This window comes from Podarcis pityusensis (assembly GCF_964106645.2).
Source record: "Podarcis pityusensis genome assembly, chromosome: 1".
NCBI classification, from domain to species: Eukaryota; Metazoa; Chordata; class Lepidosauria; order Squamata; family Lacertidae; genus Podarcis; species Podarcis pityusensis.
In genome coordinates, this window is record NC_138028.1 from 115682649 (window position 1) to 115696290 (window position 13642).

The following is a 13642-nucleotide window of genomic DNA, read 5'->3' on the forward strand; positions in this document are numbered from 1 at the left end:
ATGCCCAACATCTTTTTCAGAACTTGCAGCAGAATTTATAACCAGGCCACAGAACGTTGAAGTAATTGAAGGAGAAAAAGCAGAATTTGTCTGCTCAGTATCCAAAGAAGCCTTTGACGTACAGTGGATAAGGGATGATACTGTTCTTGAAGCCAATGATAAGTATGACATAATTTCTGACGGCAAAAAGAGAGTCCTGGTCATTAAAGAGTCTGTTCTGGATGACGATGGAACTTATTCTGTCATGGTCGGTGCAGCCAAAGCAACAGCCCGCTTGACAGTGATTGGTAAGCTTTATGGGGCTTTCTCATACATTTGTGGGCATGCTTTTATTTCCTTTGTGAGGATGTAATTCGCATCATAATAATAATATGCAAATTCAAATTGCAGAAAAACTCAGGATTGTCATCCCACTGAAGGACCAACAAGTAAGAGAGGGAGAAGAACTTGTATTTAACTGTGAGGTTAATACAGAAGGTGCCAAGGCGAAGTGGTACAAAGATGAAGAAGCAATATTCGACAGCGCAAAATACATCATGGTCCATAAGGATTTAGTTTACACTCTAAGAATTAGAGACGCCCATTTGAATGACCAAGCAACCTACAACATAGTCCTGGCAAACAAGAGAGGAGAACAAGTAAAGAGCTCTGCTACTTTGACTGTGCTTGGTAAGTGTTTTCCCAGGGCTATTATTCTAGAAAAAGAGTTTCCATGAATGCCTCCCTTGTTCTCTTATAATGGCAATGGTGCCCACTTGAGAGGTGTGCCATTCCAGAGAGGAATGGCAGACTAAGATGTTGGCCAATGCCGAAATGGCAAAACTGACCGGAAAGCTCAGGAACCAAGAAGACCAAAAATTTCAATAAACAATGGGGGAAATTTATAATTTATTTGGGAGACCCAAATAAAACATTAGCAGGACTGCAATAACACTTGTAAGATACCAAATATTATGGATAAAATGGAGAGACATAAAATATGGACTATGAGATAATATGCAGTTGAAAAGGATAACAATAGGACCCATGGAAGAGATGGTGGGAGAGGGAGAGAGAGGTGCTGGAACTGATTTATGGCTGGAAAAAAAGTCCTGGTGTTTTCTTATTCTAAGTGGCACAGGCTTTCACTCTTGCCAAATTACTGTTTGGATGAGGATGTAAATTAACAACACTTTTCAAACCACTTCTCTCTTAAACAGAGGAAGACCTCAGAATTATTGAGCCTCTTCAAGACATTGAAACCATGGAGAAGAAGTCTGTCACATTCTGGTGTAAGGTTAACCGCCTCAACGTAACCCTCCAGTGGACAAAGAATGGTGAAGAAGTCACCTTCGACCGCCGCATTTTGTACAAAGTGGATAAATACAAGCATTCGCTTATCATTAAAAACTGTGGATTTATAGATGAAGGAGAGTACGTTGTTACTGCTGGCCAAGACAAGTCGGCTGCAGAGCTTATAATCACGGAGGCACCTGCAGATTTCATTGAGCACTTGCAGGACCAGACAGTCACTGAATTTGATGATGCAGTCTTCAGTTGCCAGCTTTCCAAAGAGAAAGCAATGGTGAAGTGGTACAGAAACGGACGAGAAATTAAAGAGGGCAAAAAGTAGGTGCAGGTGCTTTTAACTGGTTGGTGGTATACTATGGTTGCTGTCTGGATTCTTGCCTCTGAATTTAACACATAATCCTTTTTTTTCTGTCTGCAATAAAGGTATCAGTTTGAAAAGGATGGAAATTTACACAGGTTAATCATAAAAGACTGCAGGCCAGAGGATGAATGCGAGTATTCCTGTGGTGTGGATGACAGGAGATCCAGAGCAAGACTTTTTGTGGAGGGTATGTTTACAATTTCTATTTATCTTTCACCTTTCAATATTTTTTTTGTAAAAAAAAAAGAAAAAAGTATGTCAACGCAATCTAAATTTTATTCTTATTTTGACCAGAAATTCCTGTGGAGATTATCCGACCACCGCAAGATATTTACGAAGCCCCTGGCTCTGATGTCCTTTTCTTTGCTGAACTGAATAAAGATAAGGTGGAAGTCAAATGGTTGAGAAATAACATGATAATAGTCCAGGGAGATAAACACCAAATGATGAGTGAAGGAAAAGTCCATAGGCTGCAAGTCTGTGAGATTAGGCCTCGCGATCAAGGAGAATATAGATTTATTGCCAAAGATAAAGAAGCTCGAGCTAAGCTAGAACTGGCAGGTAAGCCTCTGAAATTTTTTAACAATAAAATAATATTTATATGAGTAATGCAACATTTTAAATACTTTTTCTGGGTGTTAATTTCAGTGATTAACACACTACTAGTGGTAATAAAAAAGCTCTGTAACTGAGAACCTACAATCACGTTGGATGATTCTCACGTGTTTCTGTAGCCTTTATTATGCAGCTTTCTAATGTAGCTTCTGTGCATTTAGAAGTCAAAATGACCCAGCACAGATTAATTATCTTTGTATGTTGGAGGCAACAATAGTGCCCCCACTGACCAGAATGGGACAAGATGGTGTCTATACAACATTACTAATGGTTATGATTTTGGTTCTCCCTTCGCACCAAAGTTGCTTAAAAATCACGAAACAGCTCACTGCGCTGTTGTTTTCTGTTTCAGATTTTCTGTAACGTATTTCATTGATTATTATTTTTTACTAGCTGCTCCAAGAATAAAGATAGCTGATCAGAACCTTGTGGTAGATGTTGGGCAGCCATTGACTATGGTGGTTCCATATGATGCCTACCCACGTGCAGAAGCTGAGTGGCTGAAGGGAGAAGAAGCCTTGCCCACTCTTACTGTTGATACAACACCTGAGAGTACCACCTTCAGAATTCACGAAGCAAAGACGACTGACAGAGGGAGTTACAAAATCATCCTTAAAAATAAGCATGGCCAAGCTGAAGCACACATCAATGTTCAAGTTATTGGTAAGCTCATCATTTCCTATGGCCAAGGGTTCTTGTTCTTTCTGATGTAGAAAATGAAAGCATTGGTATATAATGATGAGAGAAATAAGAAACTGCATCCACGAACCTCACTAAGTTGTTATTGTTTTATGAAACCCAAAGCAAATCCCAAATTCTTTTAAGTAAACATACTTTTGCTTTATTCCCAGATGTCCCTGGCCCAGTTAGAAACCTGGAAGTAACTGAGACATTTGATGGTGAAGTTAGCCTTGCCTGGGAGGAACCAGAAAGCGATGGTGGTAGTAAAATCACTGGGTATGTTGTTGAAAGGCGTGATGTCAAACGAAAGACCTGGATTTTGGCAACGGATCGTGCCGACAGTTGTGAATACACAGTGACTGGCCTTCAAAGGGGAGGCGTGGAGTATCTCTTCCGCGTGAGTGCGAAAAACAGAGTGGGCACCGGTGAGCCAGTCGAAACAGACAAACCTGTGGAAGCCAAGAGTAGATTTGGTAAGAAAATTGTTATTTGGAGACTAGAATTTGTTGAAGTTCTGTTGAATAGGAAAATAACGTTTTTTTAAAAAAAATCTCTTATGACCTTGCAGATGTCCCAGGACCTCCTCTCAATGTACAAGTTGTTGATGTGAACAGATTTGGTGCGTCTCTTACTTGGGAACCCCCAGATTATGATGGAGGGTCTCCGATTACGGGCTATATCATTGAATTACGTGACAGAGCTTCGATCAAGTGGGAACCAGCCATGACCACAGGAGCACATGACTTAGCTGGAACCTTAACTGATGTGGTGGAAAACAAAGAATACTTTTTCAGAGTCAGAGCTCAAAACCAGGTTGGAATTGGCAAACCTAGTGCTTCTACACATGCGGTGAAGATAATGGATCCAATTGGTTAGTATGCAGGCGATAAGAAAATATTTCTAGATAGTTATAATATCATTTGCTTATAAAATATGAAAACAGGAAAGACTTGAGTGAATCAGTTGATATATCTCAAACAAAAGTCCAGTGTTTATTATTCAGTTTCATAGAAACCATTATATATGTTGTTTTGAGAAATTAGCAGTGTCAGAAAATGAAAATAATAGAAGCTCCACATAAGCTCTAAAGCAAGGACCACTGTTGATGTTCAATGAGGAAGGATTTATGGAAATAATACTGTAATCTATTTAGTAGAAGACTGTGACAAGAATCTAGCAAGCTACTTTTGGCATACTCTAAGGCTTGTACATATGCACTAATGCATGGGTAGGCAAACTAAGGCCCAGGGGCCGGATCTGGCCCAATCGTCTTCTCAATCTGGCCCGCGGATGGTCCGGGAATCAGCGTGTTTTTACATGAGTAGAATGTGCCCTTTTATTTAAAATGCATCTCTGGGTTATTTGGGGGCATAGGAATTCGTTCATTATTTTTTTTCAAACTATAGTCCGTCCCCCCACAAGGTCTGAGGGACAGTGGACCGGCCCCCAGCTGAAAAAGTTTGCTGACCCCTGCGCTAATGCCTATTGTTTCTATACACAACATGCCCCTATGTCACATCACATGTACTTTGGACATTCCTGCTAGTTTCAAAACAACAGTTTGGCATGGGCTTTAAGATACTGTTGTATGAGGAACTCAAGAGTAGCCCTTCTAGACTTGTGGGACTAGTTGCATAGTTCTTCTGATTCTGGCCTTCTGTTATATTGTGCAAATCATTGTGTTTTGCAGAAAAACCAAGTCCTCCCATTAACCTCGACCATTCTGACCAAACTATGTCATCTGTGAAACTTACATGGGAACCTCCTTTGAAAGATGGAGGCAGCCCAGTACTGGGCTACATTATTGAAAGGCGCGAAGAGGACACAGACAACTGGATCCGTTGCAACGCAAAACTTGTGCCTAGTCTTAATTATAAGGTAGCATATTCTTTTCCGAAGTAAAATGCCTATTAAGGTTTTTTTTAAAAAATAAAAAATAGTGATTATTAATTATGACATTTTCCTCTGTCTTCATAGGTAACTGGGTTGAAACCTCTAGCCAGGTATTATTATAGAGTATCTGCAGAAAATGCTGCTGGTGTGTCAGATCCTGCTGAAGCTATTGGACCACTGACTGCTGATGATCCTCATAGTAAGTTGAATTCTAGTTTCTTGCCATAGTCAACAGCTTGAAAGGAAAGGTTGTGTTCATCTGAGACTATTCATGCTTGTTCATAAAAACAATACTTTAATATTGCTCTCATACGTTGGATACCAAAACCAGCCCCCCTCTCAGCAGTAAAAGTCTAAAACAGGAGTGGGGAGACCATGTGGCCCTCTTGATGTTGTTGGACCCCAGTTCCAGCCAGTATGGCCAAAGGTCAGGGATTATTAGAGTTGAAGTCAAACAACTTCTAGAGGGCCACAGGGTCTCTAGGCCTCATCTAAGCTATACTAAAATGGAGGGAAACCCTTAACATTCACTAGGTAGCACTGTTTTACATTTACAATTTGTCCTCTAAGGATGCATTGCTAAACAAGTCATAATTTTTTAATTTTTAAAAATTGTATTAAATTGAACATTTAGGTGTCTTTAAATTGGAGCAAGCTTATATATCACCTTTCTATATTGCTAATTTCATCAGATTATGAAACAGTTTTATGATGTGTTCTCAATAGATAGAACACCACGTGAAGGCATCTATAATAATGCTTTCCATTCAAACAGATTCCAAAGGCAATTGCCCTTTAATGGTGTTGTGGAGTAAAAAAGAAAGTTTATAACTTTAATCGGCATAATTTGTGTTTGTATTTCAGCTGGACCTACAATGGACTTAAGCGGATTTAAAGATGGACTGGAGGTTATTGTTCCAGATCCCGTCAAAATACGTGTTCCTATTACTGGCTATCCAGTCCCAACTGCCACATGGTCTGTCGGCGACAAAGTTTTAGAACAGGGTGACCGGGTGAAAATTGACACGTCTGCAGCCTTTGCAGAGCTTGTTATTACCCCAAGTGAACGGCCCGACAAAGGCATCTATACCTTGAAATTAGAAAACCCTGTGTCATCTGTATCAGGAGAAATCAATGTTAATGTCATTGGTGAGCAATCCAGTATATATTCTGAAGAATTGTATATAACCTGTTTTGTAAATAACCATGTGTGTAAAATCCAAAAGTTTCAACAAGCCAAATTTGTTATTAATAGCACCATAGGAGCCAACTCCTAGGGCCCAAGGTCTCTTCACCCCCTCAAAAAAAAAAATCTGAGGGGGATGGTCCTTTCCAAAGTTGATGGACGTGTGTTCGATTGTGTGGGGCAGGGCTTATCTGGGCCTCCCCAATATTTTATTCAAGTTGACACCCCTGAATAGCACTAAACAACAGCAGCATGTTTATTTATTAAATTTATGTGCTGCTTTTCCTCCCAAGAGAGCCTAGGTTGGCAACTTCTATTGTACCATTTTGTTATGAAACCCTATAATACAACGGAGATCATAAACTTAGCTATTAACAGTTAACAGTCTGTCCTAAGAATGCTTACTCAGAAGTAAGAATCCTTCTTTCTTTTTTAAAAAAATGAAGCATGAATTAAAATCTAGTAGGTGTAACCAAACAGCCAAAGTCTTCCATCAAAGAAAGAATAAGTAATATATATATATAATAATTGGTTTATAATATGATGGGTATTTATTTTTAGCTCGCCCAAGCGCACCAAGAGAACTACAAATTGGAGAGATAACTAGGAACTCAGTCCAATTAAATTGGGAAGCTCCTGAAGATGATGGAGGAAGCCCATTGACTGGCTATCTTATTGAAAAGCGTGAAGTGAGCCGCAAAACATGGGTCAAGGTACGCAGTTTCTTTAAAAAACCAAAACACCTATATTTCTATTATGTATTGCTGAAGATGGTATGAAATATTCTGGTGCTTGCTATGGGAAAAAAAGTTCTGTAATTACTTGGAACCTCTCTTGTTTTTAGGTGATCGACAACGTCCTTGACCAAGAGTTCACTGTACCAGATCTGGTTCAAGGAAAAGAATATTTGTTCAGGGTCTCAGCATGTAACAAATGTGGACCAGGAGAGCCTGCTTACATTGATGAGCCTGTCAACATGTCAGCACCTGCTAGTGAGTTTTCTTAATTAACTATTCCTATTGATTTTGTATATCTGCATTTTACATAGTAACTTGTGCTATGCAACATAAGTATTGAAAGAAAGCAAGGAGCAGAGTTTGAATCAATAAGGGTTTGGTATGACTTACCTGTTGTATTAGAAAAACTGAGGCTTGGATCCAAAGATGCATAATTGGATCTATGTGCAAAAAAAAATCCACACACACCCTCTTCTGCACTGCAGCCCTCAGTACCCACTGAAGAGCTGCTACTTAGTATTAAAATAAAAGGTAAAGGGACCCCTGACCATTAGGTCCAGTCGTGACTGACTCTGGGGTTGTGGTGCTCATCTTGCTTTATTGGCCAAGGGAGCCGTCATACAGCTTCTGGGTCATGTGGCCAGCATGACTAAGCCGCTTCTGGCGAACCAGAGCAGCGCACAGAAATGCCGTTTACCTTCCTGCTGGAGCGGTACCTATTTATCTACTTGCACTTTGACATGCTTTCAAACTGCTAGGTTGGCAGGAGCAGGGACTGAACAACGGGAGCTCACCCCGTCGCGGGGATTCGAACCACCAACCTTCTGAACGGCAAGTCCTAGGCTCTGTGGTTTAACCCACAGCGCCACCTGCATCCCTTGCTTAGTATTAGTGGACCCTCAATTGACAGAAAGCAGGGAGCTACCTTGCACAAATGGGTCTTTCCTGTTGTGCAGGGTACTTGTTGGATACCAACCAATGTGAGAAGAGCACCCCAGAGACAGTAAAGAATTAAAAAAACTAAGACACACTATAAGGAACACACTATATGCAAGACAATTATACATGTTCTTTCCTCCCCACTCCTTGCAGCGGTGCCTGATCCACCAGAGAATGTGAAATGGAGGGATCCAACATCTAAGTCCATTTTCCTCACATGGGATCCACCTAAGTATGATGGCGGTTCTCGTATCAAAGGCTACCTGGTTGAAAAATGCCAGCGTGGCACTGACAAATGGGAGCCCTGTGGTGAGCCAGTCATTGAGACAAAGTAAGAGCTTGCAGTATGAAGAAAAATGTTTTACAAAATTGGATGGTTACATTTAAACACGCAGTACGCTGAACTTGTTTTCTGATTAACAGAATGGAAGTAACAAAACTTAAGGAAGGAGAATGGTATGCTTATCGCGTGAAGGCTCTGAACAGGCAAGGGGCAAGTAAACCAAGCAAGCCAACAGATGAAATCCAGGCTGTGGATGCAATGGGTAATTTTTGATTTCCCACTCATACTTAATCTATACTCTTGAAAACACTGGTGAATGTGTTTCTGCTGTTAACGCTTCTGTGCACAGCTGCGTGTTCTTTTTTAACAATATGTCGATTCTTCTCTCAAATCAGAGGCCCCTGAGATTTTCCTAGATGTGAAACTGCTTGCTGGAATCACTGTCAAAGCTGGAACTAAGATAGAGCTGCCGGCAAGGGTAAATGGAAAGCCCGAGCCACGGATTAGCTGGACAAAAGCTGAACAGACCCTGAGACCCGATAAAAGAATAACCATTGAATCCAAACCTAACCATTCCACAGTCATAATAACAGAGAGCAAGAGAAGTGATAGCGGCACCTATATTATTGAAGCCGTAAATGCCAGCGGTCGGGCAACAGCTACAGTTGAAGTTAATGTCCTAGGTATGTTTTGTTTCCATAGAAATAACTTACAATGTTTTCCTAACAAAATATTTGAATAGAAGAGGTTCAAACTACTGTTATGCTTCCACAGATAAGCCTGGCCCACCAGCTGCATTTGATATCTCCGACATTACAAACGTATCTTGTGCTTTGACTTGGAATCCTCCTAGAGACGATGGCGGCTCCAGAATCACGAACTACGTTCTGGAACAAAGAGCTGCAGACAGTGAAGTGTGGCACAAACTATCATCCACTATCAAAGAAACAAAATTCAAAGTAACAAACCTAACACCACTTAAGGAGTACATCTTCAGAGTCAGCGCAGAAAACATGTACGGAGTTGGAGAACCAGCTCAGTCCGTTCCTATCGTTGCTAAATATCCATTTGGTAAGTCTATTCGCTTGACAGAAAGGGCTGCTTGTCACAAGATGGCTGCCAAGGGAGCCTGCTAGAAACTATAATGTGGTAGCCACTCCACATGGCATGGCATTGATAGGTACCACTTCTCCATGTGGGTCAGTCCCCACCATAATGTTTGTCTCCACACTATCATTGATGACATGGAGATAAGCCTGTGGGTAAGGGTCAGTATTTATGGCAAGCTGGTACACATAAACTGCTTGTCATGTGGAACCGGCAGCAGCCACAAAGAGACAGTTTCAAGCAGCCTCTACATGGCAACTGTACGTTTCCGAGCACAATTCAAAGTGTTGGTGCTGACCTTTAAAGCCTTAAACGGCCTCGGTCCAGTATATCTGAAGGAGCATCTCCACCCCCATCATTCTACCCGGACACTGAGGTCCAGCACCAAGGGCCTTCTGGCGGTTCCCTCACTGCGAGAAGCCAAGTTACAGGGAACCAGGCAAAGGGCCTTCTCGGTAGTGGCACCCGCCCTGTGGAACGCCCTCCCACCAGATGTCAAAGAGAACAACAACTACCAGACTTTTAGAAGACATCTGAAGGCAGCCCTGTTTAGGGAAGCTTTTAGTGTTTGTTGTATTGCAGTATTTTAATATTTTTTTGGAAGCCGCCCAGAGTGGCTAGGGAAGCCCAGCCAGATGGGCGGGGTATAAATAATAAATTATTATTATTAATTTGATGAAATGGCATTTATTGCTACAGGTGCTTCCTATTACATTTGCACACAAGGAATTGCAAGTATGTCAATGTTCCCCTTTCTATTTCTTTGTACAGATCCGCCAGGTCCTCCGACACGAGTTCAGCCTGTTGAGATCACTAAAGATTCTGTAACCTTGACTTGGGTAGAACCAGATGAAGATGGTGGCAGCCCTATCACTGGTTATTGGGTTGAACGGTTGGACCCTGATCAAGATAAATGGGTCCGTTGCAATAAAATCCCAGTTAAAGATACAACATTCAAGTAAGATCATTATATGTTTCGTTTAAAAAAATATATAGCTAGGTAATTGAGAAGATTGCTATTTGTTTTTAGGTAAACAGCTGACTTTTAAATACTCTTGAACTTGACTCCTTGTCATGCATTAGAATAAAATATTAACTGGTGCTCTGTAATAGCATCAAATAATTGTATTGCTATCTATACTTTGGGTCTACAATAACCATTGAAAATATCCTTACCTAAATCATGTTCATAACCATCCACCAGTGCCACTGAATAGGACAACTGTACTATGGGTGTTATCAGTAGCACCAATTTCTGCTATGGAAACAGTAGTGGGATTGTGACTTCTGATGTGATTCTACATCACTGCAGCTGCTCATAAGATTAGTGCTGATATCAGAACTTCTTAGAGATGAATATAGTTTTCTGCTTTTTGAACTCCCAGTACAGTCGTACCTTGGAAGTCAAACGGAATCCATTCCGGAAGTCTGTTCAACTTCCAAAACTTTCGGAAGCCAACGTGCAGCTTCTGATTGGCTTCAGGAAGCTCCTGCAGCCAATTGGAAGCCACGGAAGCCCTGTCAGACGTTCGGGTTCCAAAAAATGTCCGCAAACCGGAACACTCACTTCCGGGTTTGCGGCGTTTGGGACCCAAAACATCCGAGTACCAAGGCATTCAAGATCCAAGGTACAACTGTAATATGAATTTCTAATACAAGCTAGGGATATTTATTACACCCAAGCATTATTCATCCTTAGAGTTTTAAGTAGTACCAATATATATCATCTACTAATGAATAGTACAGAAATGCAGATTATATTACATCTGACCAGTGTCTGAGACTTTCTAGTGATACAGTAATAGGAAGGTCCTTCCTCCATGTACACAGGGAGTCTCTGGTTTGGGGTGATAGTATATATTTGCTCTGAACAGTTCAAAGGTATTGATTTTTTTAATGCACGAGGTACACTTGTGATGATGCAGAGTATTTAATTATAGTGTTAACTAGTAATAAGTATTACAAATTTTACATTTGGAGCATTATCATCATTACTATTAGGGTTAAAGGTCTCACGTTCCATAAGAAGTACAAGTTCCGTGTCGTGGCAGAGAATCTTGCTGGGCCAGGAAAGCCAAGCAGAGCAACAGAGCCAGTCTTAGTGAAGGATCCTATTGGTATGAAAGCATTTTTCTTAGATGAATTTTATAACTTACTCCAAGTCATAATGCTGGGTTTTCTAAACCAAGTTATCAATTCATGTCTAGATCCCCCATGGCCACCCGGCAAGCCAATTGTCAAAGACGTTGCCAAGACCTCGTGTTTCTTGAACTGGACGAAGCCAGAACACGACGGCGGTGCCAAGATTGAATCGTATGTCATTGAATTGTTAAAGACTGGCACAGACGAGTGGGTGAGAGTGGCTGAAGGCATCCCCACACCAGAACACTTCCTCAAAGGGCTTATGGAGAAACAAGAATATTCCTTCCGAGTCAGAGCTGTGAACAAAGCTGGAGAGAGTGAGCCTAGCGAGCCCAGTGATCCTGTGCTATGCAAGGAGAGACTGAGTAAGTTGGCCATTGCATTCTGCAGGAGAGCTTCTCCTGAGAGCCAGTGTGGTATAGTGGTTAAGAGCGGTAGACTCGTAATCTGGTGAACCGGGTTCGCGTCTCCGCTCCTCCACATGCTGCTGCTGGGTGACCTTGGGCTAGTCACACTTCTCTGAAGTTTCTCAGCCCCACTAACCTCACAGAGTGTTTGTTGTGGGGGAGGAAGGGAAAGGAGAATGTTAGCCGCTTTGAGACTCCTTCGGGTAGTGATAAAGCGGGATATCAAATCCAAACTCCTCTTCTTCTTCAAGTCCCAAAAGTATCAGAAGCCTGCTCCACAGTAACTTGGAGTGGGGCTTTCAGCGGGGCTGCCACTGTCTGTACTTGCAAAAGACAATTGAATATATTTTCGTTTCATCCTCAGTTATTCTTTGTATTGTTTTATAATAATAATAATAATAATAATAATAATAATAATAATAATGTATTATACCCCGCCCATCTGGCCGGGCCTCCCCAGCCGCTCTGGGTGGCTCCCAACAGAATATTAAAAACATGATAAAACATCAAATATTAAAAAACCTCCCTAAAAGGGCTGCCTTCAGATGTCTTCTAAAAGTCAGATAGTTGTTTATTTCCTTGACATCTGAAGGGAGGGCGTTCCACAGGGCAGGCGCCGCTACCAAGAATGGCCTCTGCCTGGTTCCCTGTAACCTCACTTCTTGCAGTGAGGGAACCGCCAGAAGGCCCTCGGCACTGGACCTCAATGTCCAGGCTGAATGATGGGGGTGGAGATGCTCCTTCAGGTATACTGTTTTTAGCTGCTTTTGTGATGTGATTGTAAATTGATATGTGACACATGTAAAAGATGATACATCAATTAATACATCATCACTAATTCATTAGAACTATGGTTTGTGTTAAGGGTGCAATGGAAACATTAAAACATATTCAAATTAATAATATTTTGCTTTAATATTGTTACAGATCCTCCTTCACCACCTCGATGGCTTGAGGTCATTAATATCACTAAAAACACTGCAGACCTTAAATGGACAGTACCAGAACGCGACGGAGGTTCTCCTATTACAAATTACATCGTTGAAAAGAGAGACGTACGACGGAAAGGCTGGCAGACGGTTGATACTACGGTTAAGGACACCAAATATACAGTGACACCACTAACAGAAGGCTCTCTGTATGTGTTCCGTGTGGCTGCAGAAAATGCTGTGGGGCAGAGTGACTACTGTGAAATTGAGGACTCTGTTCTTGCAAAGGACACCTTCAGTAAGTTTTCAAGTGCACACACTCAGAATTCAGCTTCAACAAACTATGTCATCGTTTTTAAATTTCTGTTTTCCTAATTATCAATATTATTTAATTTAGCTACCCCTGGAGCACCATATGCACTTACACCAGTCGAAGTGACAAAGAGACATGTCGACCTAAAATGGGAACCGCCTAAGAATGATGGTGGCAGACCAATTCTACGGTAAAAGAGAATTGTTTTTATATTTATTTTTTTGTAAACCACTTAGAGGTTCTGTTTACAATCAAGCAGCATATACATTTTTAGATAGATAGAAAGATAGATAGATACAGACAGAATATATTGGGAAAGAGTATAAAATCTGGGGCAGGGAGAGATGATTAATAGAGAAAATTTATTTTTAAAGGTTCCAAAGTTTATTGTGTTCATTATACACATTTATTATCTATTAGATGAGCAATGTTTCAAATCTAAATGAACGATTCGTTCTTGATTAAATCTTTCTACTTGGCCTGATTTTTTATTCCCCTTCCTTCCCTCTCCCTCCCCGTTTTATGAAGATTACCCGCTCTGGATCCTGCAGCTAATTCTCCCCTGGTCTCCACACTGGCCCAAATAATTTAGCCAGCTAGCCCTGGTGATCATCTAATGTTTATTTGATGGATTTCCCCCCTAAATTGATTTTTGAATTCTGAATTTATTGTTATTCACGTTTTATACTGTATTTTATGCTGTTTTTTGTTGCATCAATGAAGTGTTTTAGATTTGTTGTTAGCCACCCTGAGCCAGTT

At 41.0% G+C, this 13642-nt stretch overlaps 1 protein-coding gene across 1 annotated transcript in view; it reads left to right on the forward strand.

Moving 5' to 3' along the window:
- Positions 1-13642, forward strand: part of TTN (titin) — a 285365-nt gene that overhangs the window by 187694 nt on the left and 84029 nt on the right. Inside the window, exons 200-221 of the mRNA XM_081002634.1 lie at positions 21-287; positions 391-669; positions 1200-1608; positions 1714-1838; positions 1946-2212; positions 2660-2929; positions 3118-3420; positions 3516-3818; positions 4638-4825; positions 4925-5039; positions 5705-5989; positions 6588-6739; positions 6871-7018; positions 7856-8033; positions 8126-8247; positions 8381-8668; positions 8760-9056; positions 9864-10050; positions 11094-11209; positions 11300-11599; positions 12569-12868; positions 12968-13073. Coding sequence (XP_080858760.1) covers positions 21-287; positions 391-669; positions 1200-1608; positions 1714-1838; positions 1946-2212; positions 2660-2929; positions 3118-3420; positions 3516-3818; positions 4638-4825; positions 4925-5039; positions 5705-5989; positions 6588-6739; positions 6871-7018; positions 7856-8033; positions 8126-8247; positions 8381-8668; positions 8760-9056; positions 9864-10050; positions 11094-11209; positions 11300-11599; positions 12569-12868; positions 12968-13073 — 5005 coding nt within the window. The remainder of the gene's footprint in view (positions 1-20; positions 288-390; positions 670-1199; positions 1609-1713; positions 1839-1945; positions 2213-2659; positions 2930-3117; positions 3421-3515; positions 3819-4637; positions 4826-4924; positions 5040-5704; positions 5990-6587; positions 6740-6870; positions 7019-7855; positions 8034-8125; positions 8248-8380; positions 8669-8759; positions 9057-9863; positions 10051-11093; positions 11210-11299; positions 11600-12568; positions 12869-12967; positions 13074-13642) is intronic.